General features: G+C 45.7%; 1 protein-coding gene across 1 annotated transcript in view; it reads right to left on the reverse strand.

The window, feature by feature from the left end:
- Positions 1 to 18727, reverse strand: part of CCDC60 (coiled-coil domain containing 60) — a 171829-nt gene that overhangs the window by 18718 nt on the left and 134384 nt on the right. Inside the window, exons 5-7 of the mRNA XM_010841403.1 lie at positions 15084 to 15191; positions 6148 to 6238; positions 1351 to 1585 (exon numbers count right to left, since the gene is read on the reverse strand). Coding sequence (XP_010839705.1) covers positions 1351 to 1585; positions 6148 to 6238; positions 15084 to 15191 — 434 coding nt within the window. The remainder of the gene's footprint in view (positions 1 to 1350; positions 1586 to 6147; positions 6239 to 15083; positions 15192 to 18727) is intronic.

Raw genomic sequence — 18727 nt, forward strand, 5'->3', positions numbered from 1 at the left:
CTAGCCAAAAGAAGTTCCTACATGAAATAAGGAGATGTCGTTGTATTAAATGAAAATTAAGTACCTAATGGGACTTCCCAGGTGGCTCCATGGTAAAGAATCCACCTGCCAATGCAGAAGACACAGGAGTTGGGGCTTCAATCCCCAGGTTGGGAAGATGCCTTGAAGAAGAGAATGGCTACCCACTCCAGTATTCTTGCCTGGAGAATCCCGTGGGCAGAGGAGCCTGGTGGGCTACAGTCCATGGGGTTGTATAGAGTCAGACACCACTGAGCATGCATGCACTTAACGACTTATACAAGCAAGTAAAAATATGAAGAATTGAGAGGAAAGTCAGGGAAAACTTTGCAGTGAAGAGCATACACCCCACTTAGGAAGGGCAGCTCCAGTTGAATATTTTCATACAGGTTGCTGGCCAACTGTTGCGACAAACAGTAACGTTTTTTAAAGCCAGGATTTCGATGTCCAAACTCTCAACTTTAAAAAGTCACTCCTACTTTAAAAAAAAAAAACAACAAAGACTTCTGTGCTAAATAACACATGGATGGCAGGAACTAGCCTATGTGCCCTAGCTTTCTATCTCTAAACTAAGACAAAAGATAGGAGTAAAGAGGGCAGGGTCCAAAAGAGTTTGGGGAGGTGCCACTGGCTGCAGTAGGCAACTGGTTAGACTCGGAGGAGGGAGGCCATTGGGAAAGGGTCAGAGGAGGCTTAGAAAAGGGGTCACAGTGTAATACAACTTCCTCTATCAAATATCCAGAAAAGGCACATTTCCAGAGACAGGAAGTAAGTTTGTGGTGGGAAAGGAGGGCTGTCAATGGACATGAGCTTTCCTTGGGGTTGATTGACATGTTCTACAATCAGATGGTGGTGATGGTTGCACAAGAATGTACTTCACACTGCACATTGAACTGTATACTTAAAACAAGTGAATTTTATGGTACACCAAGTTATATCTCAATAAAGCTGTTTAAAAAAGCAGGTACCGAATTTAAAAAATATAGTATGAAAACATAAAATACTGTATCAATATTTTTTTTATAGGATTACATGTTAAAATGACAATATTTTATAAATTGGGCTAAGTAAAATACAGTATTAAAAGTTTTAAAAAGAGCAATTGATGACCATGGGCTGTCTCCCAAGTAGAAATGGTCCAGAGTAACCCAGGTTAGAGTTTATTTCTGATTTCCACTGCGGGAAAGCAAAGGGGTCCTTGGAAATTGACCAGGGCTAGAGGACCTGTGTCTTCTTTAACTGAGTGGGGTAAAGGTGAAGCATATGGGGCTCTTGCTGCCTGGCTTCAAGGCAGAGTCAGCGCAGACTGGTCAGATCAAAGGCAGGACTTACTGACGTGGAGAGGCTCTTCTTCAGGCTTGGTCGAAGACGATTCATTGTCCTCGATGTCCTTGCTGCCTGTCGCCTGGGTGATCACACTTGGAGGTTCATCTGAGCCCGGGTTCACGGAGACCATGCTGCTCTGGGGGGATGACCCTCCACTCGTCCGAGACAGACTGAGGGTGGAGCCTCGCCGGCTTGGTTTGCGGGTGGTGGGGCGTGCTACAGGGATTTTGAATTTCTTGGTCTGAAGAAAAGAAATAAGAAAGGGGGATTTTAGAAAGAATGAAGGAAGGAGGGGAGCGGGGAGGGAAGGAAGAAAAATAGCAAAACCTTGGCTCTGAATGTAAATTCTTTTTGACTCTTTCCAAACACCATGAGATATATTTTGGGTCTGGGGAAACCTGCCACACGCTGACGTCATTTATACGTGTGTATTACCAGAAGCAAGTTTGATGCCGCTTCCTCTATTCAGTGAGCGCCATGATTCCCAGTAGTCACCACAGGAAGCTGAACATGTAACCCATCGACGCTGCCATGAACCAGAATACGTTTCGACTTTCCTTGTGTAACCATCAGAGTTGATTTTTAAACTAGGGGAGGGTGGGTCTAATTTCTTTAAGCTGCATCTTGTTTTTCACCGCCCCAATTCTAGGTATCAACTTTGTGTTCACCAGATGACACCTGGGCCTCAAAGAATACAGATTTATATTCGCTGGGGTTTTCTGAAGAACACGAAACGGAGAAAGCTCTAGCCTTTACACTCAGGAGGTGGAGCTGGGGGAGGCAGATTTGACTGATGAGGAGAAGGGGAGGAGCCATGATGGAGGTGGGCGGGAAGACCGAGATGACGAGTCTTAGGAGGTAAAAGGCGGAAGGTAGAGAAAGTCCTGTGAGAGGCATGTGAATTTTTGAAAGGAGTCAGTGTGGGCAGGTTACAGGTATGTGTGCGCGCGCGCGCACCCTCTTGCATGACTGGCTGTCACTTTAGAATGTACTTTGTGTGGTTATGTCCTCATTAATTCATGATTCAAGTCTTAGGTTTCCTAACCTGTCCCAATTTACTCAGCTACTCCGGGTAAGAGCTCAATGCAGGTCTGGGCTACAGTTTACACTCCATTAAAATAGAAACAATTTCATTTGAGAACATTTGAAATGAAAGCCCTTAGAGGGCAGTCTGAGATCTTTGGCTGAAACTCATAGTGTGAGATGCCCTAGGGAAGAAGATAAGGAGAGGCACACCTGAAGACACACAACCCTCTCCACCCTGTCTGATCAACAGGGTGGAGAGGGTGGCTTTCAGCAGGCCTCATCTCAGGGAGTCCACAGTGTGTTATCAGAAGTTATTTTTTGACTGGCTACTAGGAGAGTCAATTTCTAGGGAGGTTGATAAGAAGTCTGGGGTCCCCAAGGAGGAGACTGGGGTCGGGGACTCTCAAAGCAGAGATAGGGGTCTGGAATTCTCAAGGAGGAGGAAAGGACAAACATCTTTTTTTTTTTTTTTTCCTCTACATTCCTTAGTCTTAGTTACATAAAATGTTTTTTTCTTTAAGCCCAGAACTGATGATTACATAACAAACAGCTCAGTTTAAACTCTGTACTAAGGATTATATAACAACAATGTATCCTGCTTGAGGACAGTTTCTCCTTCCTGAAAACCTTCTGGCTAATCCTGTTATCTTAAAATGTAAATTATGGGAGTGGATCTAGTAAGATCTTTACAACCTTGAGACATTCTTTTGATTTATTGTAATAACTAATTAAAAAAAGTATATAACTCCCTTGCTCAGACTAGCAACGGGGGCACTCTCTGTTCCCCTTCTGATGTCTATGTCAGAAGCTTTCTCTGTCCCTTTTTATACTTTAATAAAACTCTGCTATACAAAATCTCTTGAGTGATCAAGCCCGGTCCCTGGTCCCGAAGCTAAATCTTCTTCTTCACTGTTCACAGTAAGCTATCACTACTTCAGGGGCCCTGAGTGTAGGTGGAACCTCCCTGCTCCGGAGGAGGGAAGGGATTTCTCCATTACACAAGGCAAAGAGAAGGTCAGGGAAGAGAGATGGGAGAAGGCTGTGGGTTTTAAGATGTGATGTCTCCCTGTGAACACCACCTCCGCCAACAAATCTTCAGTGAAATGCCACACAAGTGATGGAATGTTTCAGAATTTGATAGCCTGGGGACCTGGAGTTCGAACTGGCTTTAACCAGATCTCCAAGGGAGTATATGAAGTTAGAGAATGACTGAGATAAAGAAAAAACAAATGCCCAAAGCTGACATGCTCTCCCCTTTGATAAATTAGCAGCCTGATGCAGTGTCCCCTTTGTTACGGCACTGCAACTGGACGAGAGCTTGCCAGACCGTCAGAGGGCCCTTCTGCTCCCTGCCCCCACTAGGGAGAGAGAATATCAGAGCTCTGGGATAATACCTGTGGAAGTCAGCTCTTCCTGTCTCACCTGGCACAACATGAATTCTTGATTCTGGACTCTTTTACATCAATGTCATTTTTGAAGACTGGACAGATTGTGTCACCAGGGCAGCCTGGAGTCTTGCAATGAGCATTGGACCCAGAGCCCAGGGACTTGCCTGGAGCAGGTTACTCCCCTACCTCCACTCCCTCATCTGTACAACAGAGAGGATGGGCTGGGATGATCACAGAAGAGCTTTCCACACACAGAGTTCTGTGCACATCTTCCTTGCATTAGGATTTCATTCTGTGCTCCTAAAGTTGCCATTAATTAAAATTCAATTAACAGCCACAGCCAGGAAATCCAAAGTGAAGGGCTGACACTTCTGATTAATTGAGAGTGGCAGAAGAATAAAATGTGTGTGGGGGGAGGTGTGATAGGCAGATTCGGCATCCTGCTTGCCCTTTATTGAACTGACTCTCCCTGAATTGACTTAAATCCCCAAATGCTTCTTCTCTGTGTCTGGTATTTCACTCAAGGAGTGGTGTTAATTGGCTGCTGTGTTTCCAACCAGGAGGGACTGCTTTTCGGCAAAACAAGGAAAAGGTTTCCTTATACTTTCTTAGAAGCAGGGGTTTCTAACTGGTGGCCCATGGGGAGACATGTTTAACTGGTCAGAATTCTACAAACTGGGGATATCCTCATATGAAGTACTGAGGTTACTGGTCTCTCTTGAAAATGATAAGCTCTGGATCCCATTTTCACATGAAATGAGTAGAGCTAGGCAGAGGTTGTTTCCTTTAGCCGTGCAGGAGAATTCTTGTTTGCCATAGACCTCCCCACTCCCTACTATACTACCCAGCCTAATCTTTCCATTTATGCAATTTCCCCAGCTTTTGAGGATCACTGCCCTGGCACTGATGAGCTCTACACATAAAGAAGAATATTGATTGCTGTGGAAGTTGACTGGAGCCTCTCTTTCAAAGTCCCTATTCTGCAGGTGGAGAAACTGAGGTCGAGAGAGAGGAAAGGACTTCTTCAACGCCATGCAGGGAACTGGGTCACAGTGGCTGAACTAGGTCTCCTGACTCCTGATTCAGTGCTTCCCCACCCTCAGGACACACCACACTGCAGCCTAGAGTGTGACCCACAACTTACTCAGGAGGGATTTCAACTCGGAGTTCAAGTACAGTGGTTCACTCACCCCTCCTCCAACTATAGTTGTCAATATTCCTGAAGGACATTTTTTTTTTTAAAAGGTTCGTGGCTTCTACCGTTTTTTTCTGTGCATCTCTGGAGACAGATGCACATGGTATCTCCATAGCAACTTTCAGTGATAAAAACAAAGGCTCTACTTCTCAGATCTAGGAGTGCTCGGATGAAAAAGCAAGAAAATGGTGAAACTTCCTGAGGGGCGATGATAATCACGATGCCAGAGAAAATATGCTTTTGAAGAGCGTGGTGTTTAATAAACAGGGTTTAATAAATAGACCCAGGATTAGTTAACTCTTGGCTCTGCATGGCTTCATGCAAATTACTTAACCTCTCTGAGCCCCAACTTTATGATCTCCTACCTGGAAATAAGAATAGTGTCTTATGGAGTAATCAGGAGGACAGGACGGGCTAATACACCTAAAGAGCTTCTTTAGCACAGAACCTGGCCCACTGTAATTCTGTTTACAGAGTGGCTTCTAAAAACTATATAACCACAATAATGCACAGCATTTTAACATTTTCAAAGTGAGACTGTGTATTGTTTCCTGGGGTACTTTGCTAATGTTGAGATATGGGCAGAAACCAACATTATTTCCATTCTGTGGGTTGAGGCACAGGTTCAACAACAAAATCTCATTGTGTGTTCTCTCAACTGCCTTAAGCGCTTTACTCCTGCCATTATTATTATTAATGGGCTTGCTTGCTAAGTGGGTGAGTTTGGGAGTTAGGAATACTCTTCAGTGAAAAGAACAGAACTCTGGATTTTCTCTTAATAATAGACCCACATTCTAGTTTGTAGAAAGCCCTGTCTGTTCAATCACTCATTTCTTGTTTTCTGAGTTAAAAGAGAGAGAGACAGACAAATGACTGTTATTGATTAAAAATATAGAGCTAAAGAACAAGGTGACTCCATTTCCTCCTGGTGACATCTTATTAGGCAGCTCCTCCGCTACTCCTCCCCTCCTCTATGAAGTGGTATCTAGCCAAACGGCATTTCTTCTACAATCCCCTGATAACCATTTTAATTAAATTCACAAAAGCCATCCAACAGCATGAGGTTCTGATTTCCCTTCACTCAGAGAACCAACTAGAAAAAAAAATCCCATCAGAGAAAAGACTGGCAAAAAATGCCTCCCCCACCAAGTTGGAGTTGGTAACCAGACGGGAGAGTGGTGAGCAGACAGTTACCTTCGGCGCTGTGACGAAGTGCTCCCATCTCTGTCCCATGGACTTGTCCTTATTGATTTTTTTTATTGTGCTTTTGCTTCCACCTGGGTCCCTGAGTGAGAAACAGCTTAATGAGTTTTCCGTTTCTAGAGCCTCAGTTTATTACAAGTACTTTTAAGAAAAGCAATAAATTGGTGATGGATGGTGGCACTTCTCTGCTGTGATTTTTCCCCTTCCTGTACTCAGGAACAATGGGAGGGGAGGTTCTCCACGGCCGGGGTCTTGTGAGTGGGAATCGAGGTTAGGAGAGACCACAGCCCGCTGGGTAGGGCCTGAGGGAGGTGCAGCATATTTGTCCGCATTCTGCATCTATCTGCATCTTGAACTCAGGTCCTCTAGCAGACTCCAGAGCAGGTCTGCGGTTCCTCTTGGGGGTGAATCGAAAAGCATGTTTGTTTCTGAATCTCTACCTACTCTACTGCCTAAGAGTCTCACATCAGGGACAATTCTGAGTGACACAGAGAGAATTTCTGGGTGTGCTTGCTGCGGGGAGGGATGCAGGGGGAAGCTTGTGGGATGAGTTGCACAATGAAAATCACAGGTTTGGAGTTTACTAAGTGAAAGTTCTATACAATCCTACATGCAAGACACTTCTGTGCATTCTCACTGAATCACCTCAACACCACCTTGTTATGCAGATATTTATCATCTCATTTTATAGATGAGAAAACAAACTTGGGGTCTTCAGTCACTTGCCCAGATGCGTATTTACAATGGATCTAATGACCATCCCTTGCGTGGGTCCCTCCATGGCCCTGTACCTAATTTTTGTATTTTAACTTTGTATTCTTTTTCTTAAAGTGCCCCTCTCCCCAACTGAATAAATTTCAGGTCCCACGAAACCTGGGTCTTCCTTCGTGGGTTGTAACTTTCTGAGTAGGAGACTGAAGCCCCAGTAGGTCTGGAAAGTGACCTACCTAGAACCCTTTATCTGAAACCCATGGGACCAGATGTGCTGCCAAATTCAGAATTTGGGCATTTTGCAACGGAAATACGCTGTATGTGTACTACACATTGGGGGCAGGAGGAGAAGGGGACGACAGAGGATGAGATAGCTAGACGGCATCACCGACTCGATGGACATGAGTTTGAGTAAACTCTGGGAGTTGGTGATGATAGGGAGGCCTGGCGTGCTGCGATTCATGGGGTCGCAAAGAGTCGGACACGACTGAGCGACTGAACTGAACTGAATACTACATATTAACATAATCTTGCCAGTGGCTTTGAGACACCATCTTTTAATTAAACATGTTAACATTTCTGCAGCAGTATATATGAATATTTACTTTAGGTGGGATAACGACTACAAATAGCTTCAAGTTTTGCCACCAGATCAGTTTGGTTCATGTCAGATTTTGCTGCCAAACTGAGTTATGGAAAAAACTGAGTTTTCAGAGCCTTTTGGATTTTGGACTTGTGGCTACAGGGTGGTGGAGCCCTGCTGACAAGCAAGCTGGAAGACTCAGTAACGACCTCTACCTTTGTAACAACTGATTGACTGATCTCTTGATCTCTCCATTCATCCATCCATCTGTTTATCTCCTTTTTCCCTGCAGAAAGGATTTTTAGATGTCTGGGAGCCTTTAAATCGTTTGGCTGGCTGTCACTCAGCATAGAGGAGGGGCTAGAAGGAATGAGACAGCCAGGCCAGTTTGATTGTGGGGAGGCACCAACAGGAATCTAGACTCCTCAGGGGCTACTGGTCAGGGGAGAAGCTCAGATAGGAGGCAAAGGTGAACCTCACTTACTGACTGCTTTTTGTGGCGTGGGGGTCTGAGTAGCAGAATCAAAGGCTTTTACCAGCCCCAGTGGAGAGGGGGATGTGTGCTCTCTTTGTTGGCAGAGCCTTGCTGGGCATCTCCCAGCTCACAGCCTCGATGCCCGAGGAATGCTTACAGGGTCAAAGTCGGGCTGCGGAGGGTGGGGTGAGAATGTGCCTTCAAGCTTTTTGTAAGACTTTATGTTTGATTACACAATAAAAAGCCCTCTGAATAATTAACAGTGAAGCTCATTTATCGTTGATTCTGCCTGCCTCTCCCCCGAGTAATCAAATTAAGGAATATTCAAAATCCAGCCAGAGAAAGGAGCGATACTTCAGTCCTATAAACAATATTTAAACTAGCGGCGCTTTTGAAGTCTGATTTAAGGCTCACCAACTGGAAGCTTTAGCGTTTCTGCTTTGGAGCGTTTTCTTTCAAGACCACAGGGCTTTTCTCGCCTTTTCCCTTTGCTAACTCAGCCCCTGCTGTGCCTCCAGCCTTCTTCTTGAAGTTCAAAAGCAGCCCCTCTTTCCCCTTTAAAATTAAATCTGGTACAGGCCAAGCTTTCAAAATCTTAAATATTCAGACCCAATTGGGAAGATGGAGGTTTTTCGTTCACACAGACTTCCAAGATGACCTGAAATCTATTGCAACTTCAGGCAGCAGGTTAAATGAGCTAAAAATGCAGCAGGCTTCCCAGGGATCTTAAAAAGCCCTGAGCATCGCTCTTGCAAAGCCATTGATAAAGAAAGGGCCTGGTTAGACAGGATTGGTCTCTCTGATGTTTCATTTTCAGTAGCAAATAAACTAAACAGGAGGATCAATAGGGAGAGAAAAGGAAATAACCTGAGCATTGTTGTCCACAGTGGGCTGACTGCATACACCTTAAGCAAGGAGGGCAGGCAGGCTGGTGTTCCTTCCCAAGGCCTGGAGGCACAGAGCCCTTCACCTACTGGGGTCCCAGGTTTTACTGGCTCTCTGAAGTTGGGTATAGCTCTGTGACTTGCTTTGTTTAAAAAAAAAAACACAAAAAACCATGAGTGCAAGTGACCTGTAGCTTGTAGGGAGGATGCTTTAAGGGCCAGTGCTCAAGTCAGACTCCCTTTTCTGCTGTGCTGATGGGGAAGCTTCTGCTGAGATGGAATTCCTATCAGCCTGGGCCCCCAGGTGACTGAGGTTAGCAGAGTTCCATGTGGATTACATGTACAGGGTGAGCGAGATGTGAGCTTGGGCTGTACTAAGTGGCTGAAATTGGGGGGTTGATCGTCCTGGCAGCTTAATTTACCTGACCTAATTGATAGCTCTGATTTATTGTCTGTGTGATCTCAGGCCAGTCTCTCTGAGCATCAGAACCAGGAAAAGGGGTATACCCGGGTAGTTAACTGTGAGTTTAAGAATCTGGTGGACCAGCTGTCTGAGTCCTCTGCCTGCCCTGCTGCTTCTGAGATGTGCAATTTTTTTTTTATAATATTGACCCTCTCTGAGCCTCAGTGTCCTCAATTGTCAAATGGAGAAATAGTAGCTGAGTCAGAGGATGATTAGAGTGAAGATGCAAAGCAATGGGCTTGTTAGGAGCTTGGCCGGATGCCTTGTATGGAGAACTGAATACAGCAGAACTATGAACTACATGCGCTTTTTTTGACACACATCTCAGTGTGGCATGGAGGAGGTGCTGGTGGTGGGTAGGAGGCACTCAGGCACATCCGTGGGGGAGAAGCCACTGTGATCTTCAGACCACAGTCTCTCCCTGCTAAAGCTTTCCGGGGGATTCTATCAGCTAGAAACCAAGGGAAGAGGTCGTTGAGCACTGTTGCATCTCTTCTAACTCTGGCTGCCACTTAAAGACATCTAACCACAGTGCAATCTGGGTAATTTTCTCAAATGCTTCACTCGCACTTTCTGAATCCGCATTTGCTTCTGAGGGTAGAGGGTCTGCTGGCAGGTTTAGGACATGTTCACGAGTCCACGACTGAGATGGAGGACGGAGGTACCTGCTGACTTTGTAGCAGCGAGAGGCCGGAGGTCAAAGCTCCCGTGTTTTCCCTGGCCAGGGTGCCTGCCCCAGCTCCGGAGTAATAGGCTCTCTGGCCACCCAGCCACATTCTCCCACTCTCGTAGAGATGTCTGCTTGAGTAAAGGAGTGGGAGGATCAGTGCAGGGGAAATCAGAGACTTCACTCAGACATCACCTTCTGTGTGAGTCCTCCCCTGACGACTCAACTTAAGTCACCCCACTCCCCTGTCACTATCACCTCACCCTGTCAATTTCTTCATGACGCCCACTGCTATCTCAAAGCACCTTGATTATTATGTGTTTATTATCTGCTGCTCCGCACCACCTCCCTTGGAATAGAAGCTCCAGAGGGCAGGGACAGTGTCTGTTTTTCCCACGGGTATATCCCCAGAAGTGCCTAAAAAAAGTAGGTTTGAGGAAAATGAGGCTTTCCGGGGTGGGGGTGGTGGGGATGCATGATAAGGGGAAAACAACTTAGTTTAATAATTACTATTATGTGTGTTGTTCAGAACAATGCTGCATTTTTTTTTTAAGTGACAATCTGGCAAACATTCAAGATCTTGAGAGAATTGGTTAAGTATGTTGATAAACCCCAAAGTTATTAAAAGAAGATTTGACATGGAGAGATAATCCCCGTGTATTAAGGTAAACAACAAAAATTTAGTTGCAGAACAATAAATGTAGACTAGCTTTTTTTTTAAAAGGAAATTATATATTTACATGTCATATGATCTTAATAAGTTATGGTCCCTTTTTATATCTTGGCAAATAATACTTTGTAATGAGTTATCCTTTTTTATTTTTTTGATATCGGATTATTTCCTAAATTGAATATTTTGGGGCTTTAGCTAGAAACAGAGGAAATAATCATTTAGTGGTTAAGTGCAGATGCTTTGCATCTGGGCTTTGTTGTTGTTCTTTAGTCACTCAGTCATGTCCAACTCTTTGCGACCCCACAGACAGCAGCACACCAGGCTTCCCTGTCCTTCACCACCTCCTGGAGCTTGCTCAAACTTATGTCCATTGAGTTGGTGATGCCATCTAACCATCTTGTCCTCTGTTGTCCCCTTCTCCTCCTGCCTTCAATCTTTCCAAGCATCAGGGTCTTTCCTAATGAGTCAGCTCTTCACATCAGGTGGCCTAAGTATTGGAGCTTCAGCATCAGTCCTCCTAATGTATATTCAGGATTGATTTCCTTTAGGATGGACTGGTTGGATCTCTTTGCAGTCCAAGGGACTCTTAAGAGTCTTCTCCAACACCACAGTTCAAAAGCATCAGTTCTTTGGCACTCAGCTTTCTTTATTGTCCAACTCTCACATCCATACATGATGACTGGAAAAACTATAGCTTTGACTAGATGGACCTTTGCAGTAGGCAAAGTAAAGTCTCTGCTTTTTAATATGCTGTCTAGGTTTGTTATAGCTTTTTTTCCAAGGAGCAAGTGTCTTTTAATTTCATGGCTGCACTCACCATCTGCAGTGATTTTGGAACTGAAGAAAACAAAGTCTGTCACGGTTTTCATTGTTTCCCCATCTATTTGCCATGAAGTGACGGGACCAGATACCATGATCTTAATTTTTTGAATGTTGAGTTTTAAGCCAGCTTTTTCACTCTCTTCTTTCACCTTTATCAAGAGACTCTTTATTTCCTCTTCACTTTCTGGGCTACCTGGGTTCAAATCCTGATTTTACTAGCTGTGTAACTTATAGCAAGTTACTTAAATTCTCTTTGCTTCCGTTTACTTATTTTTAAGTCAGAATGAGGCTCAAATGAGGTCACATCTCCTGACCAGTGCCTGACATAGAAAGCACTCACATGACAGGTAGTTTCCTTATAACACAGTGGCTAGATTTAGGTACCTGTGTCATATTTGAAATGTCTTATATGTAGAAAGGCATCTATCTTTTTCTAAAGGAGGCAGTGGGTTCTTTGGGCCTAGAAGCCCAGCCCTTGAGTGTCTGGACTCTCTTAATGAAAGTCAAAATTATTTGGAGTTTCCAATTAAGAGTGGGTCCAGGGCTTCCCTGGTGGTCCAGTGGTGAAGAATCCGCCTTGCAAGGCAAGGAACATGGGTTCGATCCCTGGTCTGGGAAGATCCCACATGCCATGGAGCAGCTAAGCCCATGAGCCACAACTACTGAGCCCATGCTCTAGAGCCCTTGAGCCGCAACTACTGTAGCCTGTGTACCTAGAGCCTATATTTTACAAGAGAAGCCACTGCAGTGAGAGGCCCATGCACTGCAATGAAGAGTAGCCTCTGCTCACCACAACTGGAGAAAGCCTGCATGCAGCAACGAAGAGCCACTAAAGCCAAAAATGAAATGAGTAAATAAATCTTAAAAAAAAAAAAAGAGTGGATCCAGGAATTCCTTGGTGGTATACTGGTCAGGATTCCAGGTTTTCACTGCTATAGCTGCACAATGCAGTCAAAAAAGGAAAAAGAAAAAAAAAAAGAGTGGGTCCAGTGGTGTCTCAGTGACAGCTGAGGCAATAAGACATACTTGACTGTGCTGCCCACATAGCTCCAGGGCAGAGCACCGATTACCTGACTCTGGAGGCTCAGGCCGATTGGAGCAGCTCCTTCCCTCTGCCTGAAAGGTAAATCGGTAACTTCTCGCTCCCCTCTTTGACCTGGGGTCTGCCCTGTTCTTTCCCACTGAGTGGGACTAAGAAGAGGTGTCACTAAGGCTTGAAGTGCTTGCTTACACCGGGTCTTGTCTGCTTCTCTGTAAAGGTCCACTCATTTCTAGTCAGTCCTTGGAAAGTGAGCCTCTAATAAGAATAAAACCAATATGAGTTCACAACCCTTTATTCAGTTCCAAAATCCAAAGGGTCTTGAAAACAAACAAAACAAAAACTCATAATTTACTTGGCAGCAAAACATGATCTGAACTGATGGAAGACTATTGATGACCTTTGTTTACCTTGAGTATCCATTTAGTGTAAATATTCATTTTTTTTCTGCAGAAATATGTTTGACAATAGGGTGCTGTCCTAGTTCCCTCTGGGAGTAAAATGCTCTATATGGTATATTGTCTCATATTTCCATTCTAAAATGCCAAAAAAAAAAAAAAAAACACCACAATTCTGAAATGCAGCTGGCCCCAAAGGTTTGAATAAAAATCTGTGGGCCTTCATGTATAAAACAAGTCTTACTTTCCCTAAACAGAAGCTTCCATCTCTCAGAGGAGGGTAATTAGCGCATTCATTATTGAAGGCTTTGTTTCTGCTCTGTTTGGACCTGATCATCTTGTCAATTGAAATAAACTCTTGCTAGAAGTAGAATTAATGAGGATACTAGAAAATGATAATGTGTTTCTATTGCCACATGATGAAATCGGGAAGATCTTTTTTTTTTTTTCCTTTCTAAATAAAGTGGAGACTCAGACACAACTCAGAAGGACATCCTAAAATCTGTCATCTCTCCACTTTCCCGACCATCCACCCATCTACCCAAATATGGGATCTTCCTGCGATGAACAAAGATCGTGTTTGCAGCACTCCTGCTGCCAGTTAGTAAAATTTTGCTGCCTGTAGAAAGCCCACTTTGAGGTACTGAATCACCCCACTTTCTTTCTATAAAATCAGGGGGGCAGGGACTAGACCTATAGCCATCATTACTTCTAATAGAAATGAAACCTCTGGGAACTACAGGTCCCAGAGGATGGATGTTTCCTTCTGGAAAATGCATGGTGGTGTCAGGACTCAGGGTTTATGTTTCAAGCACTTCAGTAACAGGAGATGCTTGCTGCTTGATAGTGGAAACTCAGAAAATCTCAGGCAGGAGAATTGAAGACTTGGTATTTTCCTCGTGGGGTCATTCCCTGGATTGCCCATCTTTGCAACCAGATTTGGGTTGAACTCATGTACCTTCTCCACCCCTCCCTCTCCATCTCTTTGTATGTTTTTCCATTCCCCCAGTGAACATAGCTCTCAGCCATTGGTAAAATTCTGCTCAGAGGTGTATTTCTTCCCTTGCCCTAAGTCTCAATGGTGTTGACAGTCACATTCCTTACTGCTCTTTAAAATCAGGATTTTGATCTTGAATAGCTATCATTTAATGAGCACTCACTGTGTCCTCAGACATCATGCTGAATGTTCTACATACTTTATCTTGCTTAATCCTTACAAGAACTCTTCTGGTTCTGTTCTTGCAGACAACTTGACTCTCCTAAAGAAACAACACCTTACACGCCTGCTTGTTCCTTGCTCTGCCTTGTATGTGCCACGCAATTCCTGCGACAGTGGCCTCAAGGCTGCTGAGGAGCCCTGCTCTCTGGTGGAGAAGCATCTAACACTTCTCATGGCTTAGATAACAGGTGCTGGAGCATCTGCCTGAGCAAAGCAGCTGCTCCTGGGACCTGAACACAGAATATTCCCTGGGTCCAAGTGGAGAAACAGTTTTCAATATATACTAAAAAAAAGAGAGAGAGAGAAGACAAAACCTTCAGAGAAAGGGGAAAAACATGGAGAATGGGAAGAGTAGATGGGAAGGGGACAGGAGGAAAATAGGAAGAGGATCAGATGCTGAACAGTGCGGGGAGACAGGATCCAGGAAGAGGGCCGGAGAGAACCTAGCTGTGCTGGGTTGGGCTGGGATGGCTGGCCAGCCAGTTTTTGTGGTGTGAATACTCTCGCCCTGGCTGACTGATTTTGAGCTTCCCACATGTCACTGCACGTGGAACTGGGGAGAGATGCTGGGAGGGTGTCCACATGAGGGTTCTCACTGCTGCAGTTTGGACCCAACAGGATAGAACTCCTAAAGCAACCTACTACTGCTGCTGCTGCTAAGTCGCTTCAGTCGTGTCCGACTCTGTGCAACCCCATAGACGGCAGCCCACCAGGCTCCCCTGTCCCTGGGATTCTCCAGGCAAGAACAGTGGAGTGGGTTGCCATTTCCTTCTCCAATGCATGAAAGTGAAAAGTGAAAGTGAAGTTGCTCAGTCACGTCCGACTCTTCGCAACCCCATGGACTGCAGCCTACCAGGCTCCTCTGCCCATGGGATTTTCCAGGCAAGAGTACTGGAGTGGGGTACCACCCCCCAAAAAAAACAGGAGAAGGATGGGGGAACCCATAGGAGCTTCTGCCCTGCCAATCACCCAGGTAGAAGGGTTGAGACCTACTTGGGATTCCAGCAGGTGATCACAGGCTTCATGGTATAGTGGCTGTGGTCAATAGTCAGGGCCTCCAGGAGCCAGTGGAGGACGCAGAGCTGGCGGAAGATGGGCTCGCTGCAAAGACAGAGGGCAGGAGCCCAGGGGCATCCTGTTAGAGCAACATTCTTCACAACGGTGGCGACAGAGACAGGACTTGTGCTGGCTCCTGGCTGGAGAGCTGTCGCCAGGCTCTGGGTGTGTGGCACTATCTCCTGTGCACAGCAGTAAAGTTTTGCAATGGGCTCCTGAGCTATGTTTTATGCCCGTTTTTACAGGTGAGGGATCTGAGGCTCAGAGGTGGGGGGCTTGTGCAGGTCACTGGGCCAGGTGGCAGAACCATGATCAGACATGAGATGACCAGTTGCTGGGAGTCGGCATGCACAGCAGGAAGGGACAAAGGAGGGGCCCTAAAGGCAGAGGTCTTGACTCAGGCAAACAAGAGGACTGAAGGAAATGGACATCCAACTATTCATCCGATAAAAATACAATAAATATCCTAGCAGTGTCTGAAACGTCTGGCAACACAGGGAAACTAGTGTATTTATTGTACTTCTTCCCTCCCCCCTACTCCAGTTAACAACTGGACTCACTGCTTTAAATTTATAAATCCTTTGCCCCCAGATGTAGCTGGATGTTGAGGAAAACCACACTGAATACATTATTTGGAAGTGTAACCAAGACACTGTTTAAGAATAGGTCTACCCCATATTTTGTGACTGGGGGCAATTTGTATCACGATGAGCTGGACACTGAGAAGGACACTTGACACACAGGGTTTGTTGTTGCTGTTCAGCTGCTCAGTCGTGTCCGACTCTGCGACCCCATGGACTGCAGCACGCCAGGCTTCCCCGTCCTTCACTACCTCCCAGAGTCTGCTCAAATTCATGACCATTGGGTCGGTGATGCTACCTAACCATCTAACACGGTATTTAATTCTCCCTAAACCCTGCTGGGTATAAATCATATACGAATATTAGAGAAGAGGAAACGGAGGCTTAGTGAGGGGCAATCAGTGTGCTCTGGGTCACACAGCTTGCTGCTGACAGAGATGGGATGAATATCCTATTTAACGCCACCAACAGCCCTATAAAAGGGCGCCTCTACACCATCCTTTCTGCAGACAAGGGACTTGGAGAAGCAAAGTGAGCCACCCGAGGTCACACTAGGATTGGTGAGGGTTTGAACCTACATCTGTTTAATCCCAGAGACTGTTCTTTTGTGGACCTGAGCTCGGTTTAAGGTGCTGGTTTGGGCCCGGTGCAGTGGCCACCCTGAGCAAGGTTGGCACAGGGTTAATTCACTGCCTGCATTCTTCCTGGAAACGAGGGGGAATCCTAACTAGCCGCCCCTCCTTGCCTGGTTCCTCCTCTTACACTAATGCGCCAGATGCCTCCATTAGAACCTGTGTAAGTGCTCTTCTCTGAAACTGCTCCTGGCTTGATCGATGCTCCCCAGGGTTCCTGCCTCGTGCTCAGAGGGGCATGCAAGCATCCACCCTCCAGCTTCCAGGAAGGCCTGGCTCCCGAGGTGGAACCTCAGCCCTGGGGCTCAAGTGTGAGCTGGCCCAGGGGTATCCCAGAAAGTCACTCAGCTTGCAGGGGAGCTGCTTCCAGGCACCCCACTCACAGCCCCCATGTTCTGGGGTGGACGTGTCCACAGGTATTAGGAAAACTAGAGTCAGCAGCGCTCTCTCTCTCTCTTCTTCTGCTAAGCCCCTTCCTTCCTTCGTTTCCCTTCTGCTTTAAAGAAACTGCAAGTCCACAGTCCTCCTCCCCTTTCTCTTCCTCCCTACACCATCTTGATCCCCAGGGTAAGTGCATGTTGGCAGCTCTGGGTGCCAACAGTAGCAGTGGCTGTGCCATGTGCCTGACCCTGTGCAGACACCCCCTTTTTGTTGCAGCACAGGGGGATAAGGAGCAGGTGAGCCTCCGATTCATTTCTGCGAAGGACAGGAACAGGCACAAAGCTGGCGCTTTCCTTCCCTTCCCTTGCTTAAAATCTTCAAACTCCCTAAACCGTCTAAATGCATGATGTCCCCCTCCATTCACAAGCTGAAGTCCTAATCTCTAGCATCTTAGACTGTGACTGTACCTTTAAAGAGGTGATGAAGTTAAAATGAGGCTATTAAGGTGGGTCCTAATCCAATCTGACTGGTGTCCTTATGAGAAGAGGAGCTGTGACACACAAATACTAGAGCGCATGCTCACAGAGGAAAGACTATGTGAGGCCAAGGAGAAAGGACTCAGGAGAAACCAATATGTGGGCACCTTGGTCTTGAGCTTCCAGCCTCCAGAACTGTGAAAGAATACATTTCTGTTTGGGAATGTTTGGGCCACCTGGTCTGTGGTGTTTTGTTATGATGGCCCTGGCAAACCAACACCCCTTCACATGGGAGAGACTGTCCCCCTGCTCAGCCTCGAGTCTCCCTGCCCACACTGTGCTGCCATCTGCAGCCTGCTGCAGTTCTGCTCAGTAGCACAAGCTTGCCGTACTCTCTTTGCACTGTGTTGAAACCCTAGCTGTGCCATCTACTAGCTTTGTGGTCTTGGCCAAAGTACTTAATTTTCCTGAGTCTCAGTTTTCTCATCTGTATGATGGTGGTAATCATTCCAGTGAAGGTGAGGTGAGGCGTTCAGCACTGTTCTGTGCTCCTGATACACACTCTCTTTCCTCCTCCTCTGCCTCTCAGTGACTGGGTCTCAGCTCAGATGTCACCTCCAGCAGGAAGCCTTCCTTGATTTCTCTAGCCTCCTCTCTCTGAGGAGGTTCTGAAGCCTCCCTACCCTTCCAATGTGTCCCTTTGTCCGTACACATTGTGTCCCTGCTGCCTCATAACTGCCTGTTACTTGTCTCCCCAGCCCACAACCAGCGAGCTTCAGAGTACTGTCTACCACAGGCACAGAGTAGGCTCAATACTTTTCTGTTACTAAAGGGGATATGGTGGGAATAAACTGGTTTGGATCTGACATTTTCTGGAGCTGAAAATCTGGGCACAATTCTTATGTGTACAACCACAGAGGTAGCAAAGGAGAGTGGCAACAACCGAAAAATGACAGTAATAGTAAACATGTCCCAAAGAGCACTTACTCTGTGCCAGACACTGTTTTAACTGCTCTACATCCACTAATTAAAGTCATTCTTGTAACAACACTTTGAGGAAGGTACTATCAGTATCCCCATTTTTCAGAAGAAGAAACTGAGGTCATGGAAATGACCCAAGGTCAAAAAGGCAGCAAATGGCAAAGCTGGAACCTGAGCCCCGATAGCTTGGTTACTGAATCTGTGTTCTAACCATCAACACAAATTTGATGTCTCTTGTTACAGGACAGAGCCCTCCCTCCCTTTTCAGCAGAACAGGATTTCACCCAAAGGGTCTGGACCTTTTTTTTCCATTTATAAAAAGTGCCTTAAAAAATGCGTGCACAAATGTTTACAGCAGTTTTGTTCATAACTGCTCAAAATTGGAAGTAACCTTTAGAGACATATGGATAAATAAACTGTGGTACAACCAGACAATGGACTGTTATTCAGTGTTAAAAAGAAATGGGCTATTAAGCCATGAAAAGCCAAGGAGAAGTCTCAAAAGCGTATCACTAAGTGAAAGAAGCCAA

The sequence above is a fragment of the Bison bison genome, unplaced genomic scaffold, assembly GCF_000754665.1.
Source record: "Bison bison bison isolate TAMUID 2011002044 unplaced genomic scaffold, Bison_UMD1.0 scf7180017864160, whole genome shotgun sequence".
In the NCBI taxonomy this organism is placed as follows: Eukaryota; Metazoa; Chordata; class Mammalia; order Artiodactyla; family Bovidae; genus Bison; species Bison bison.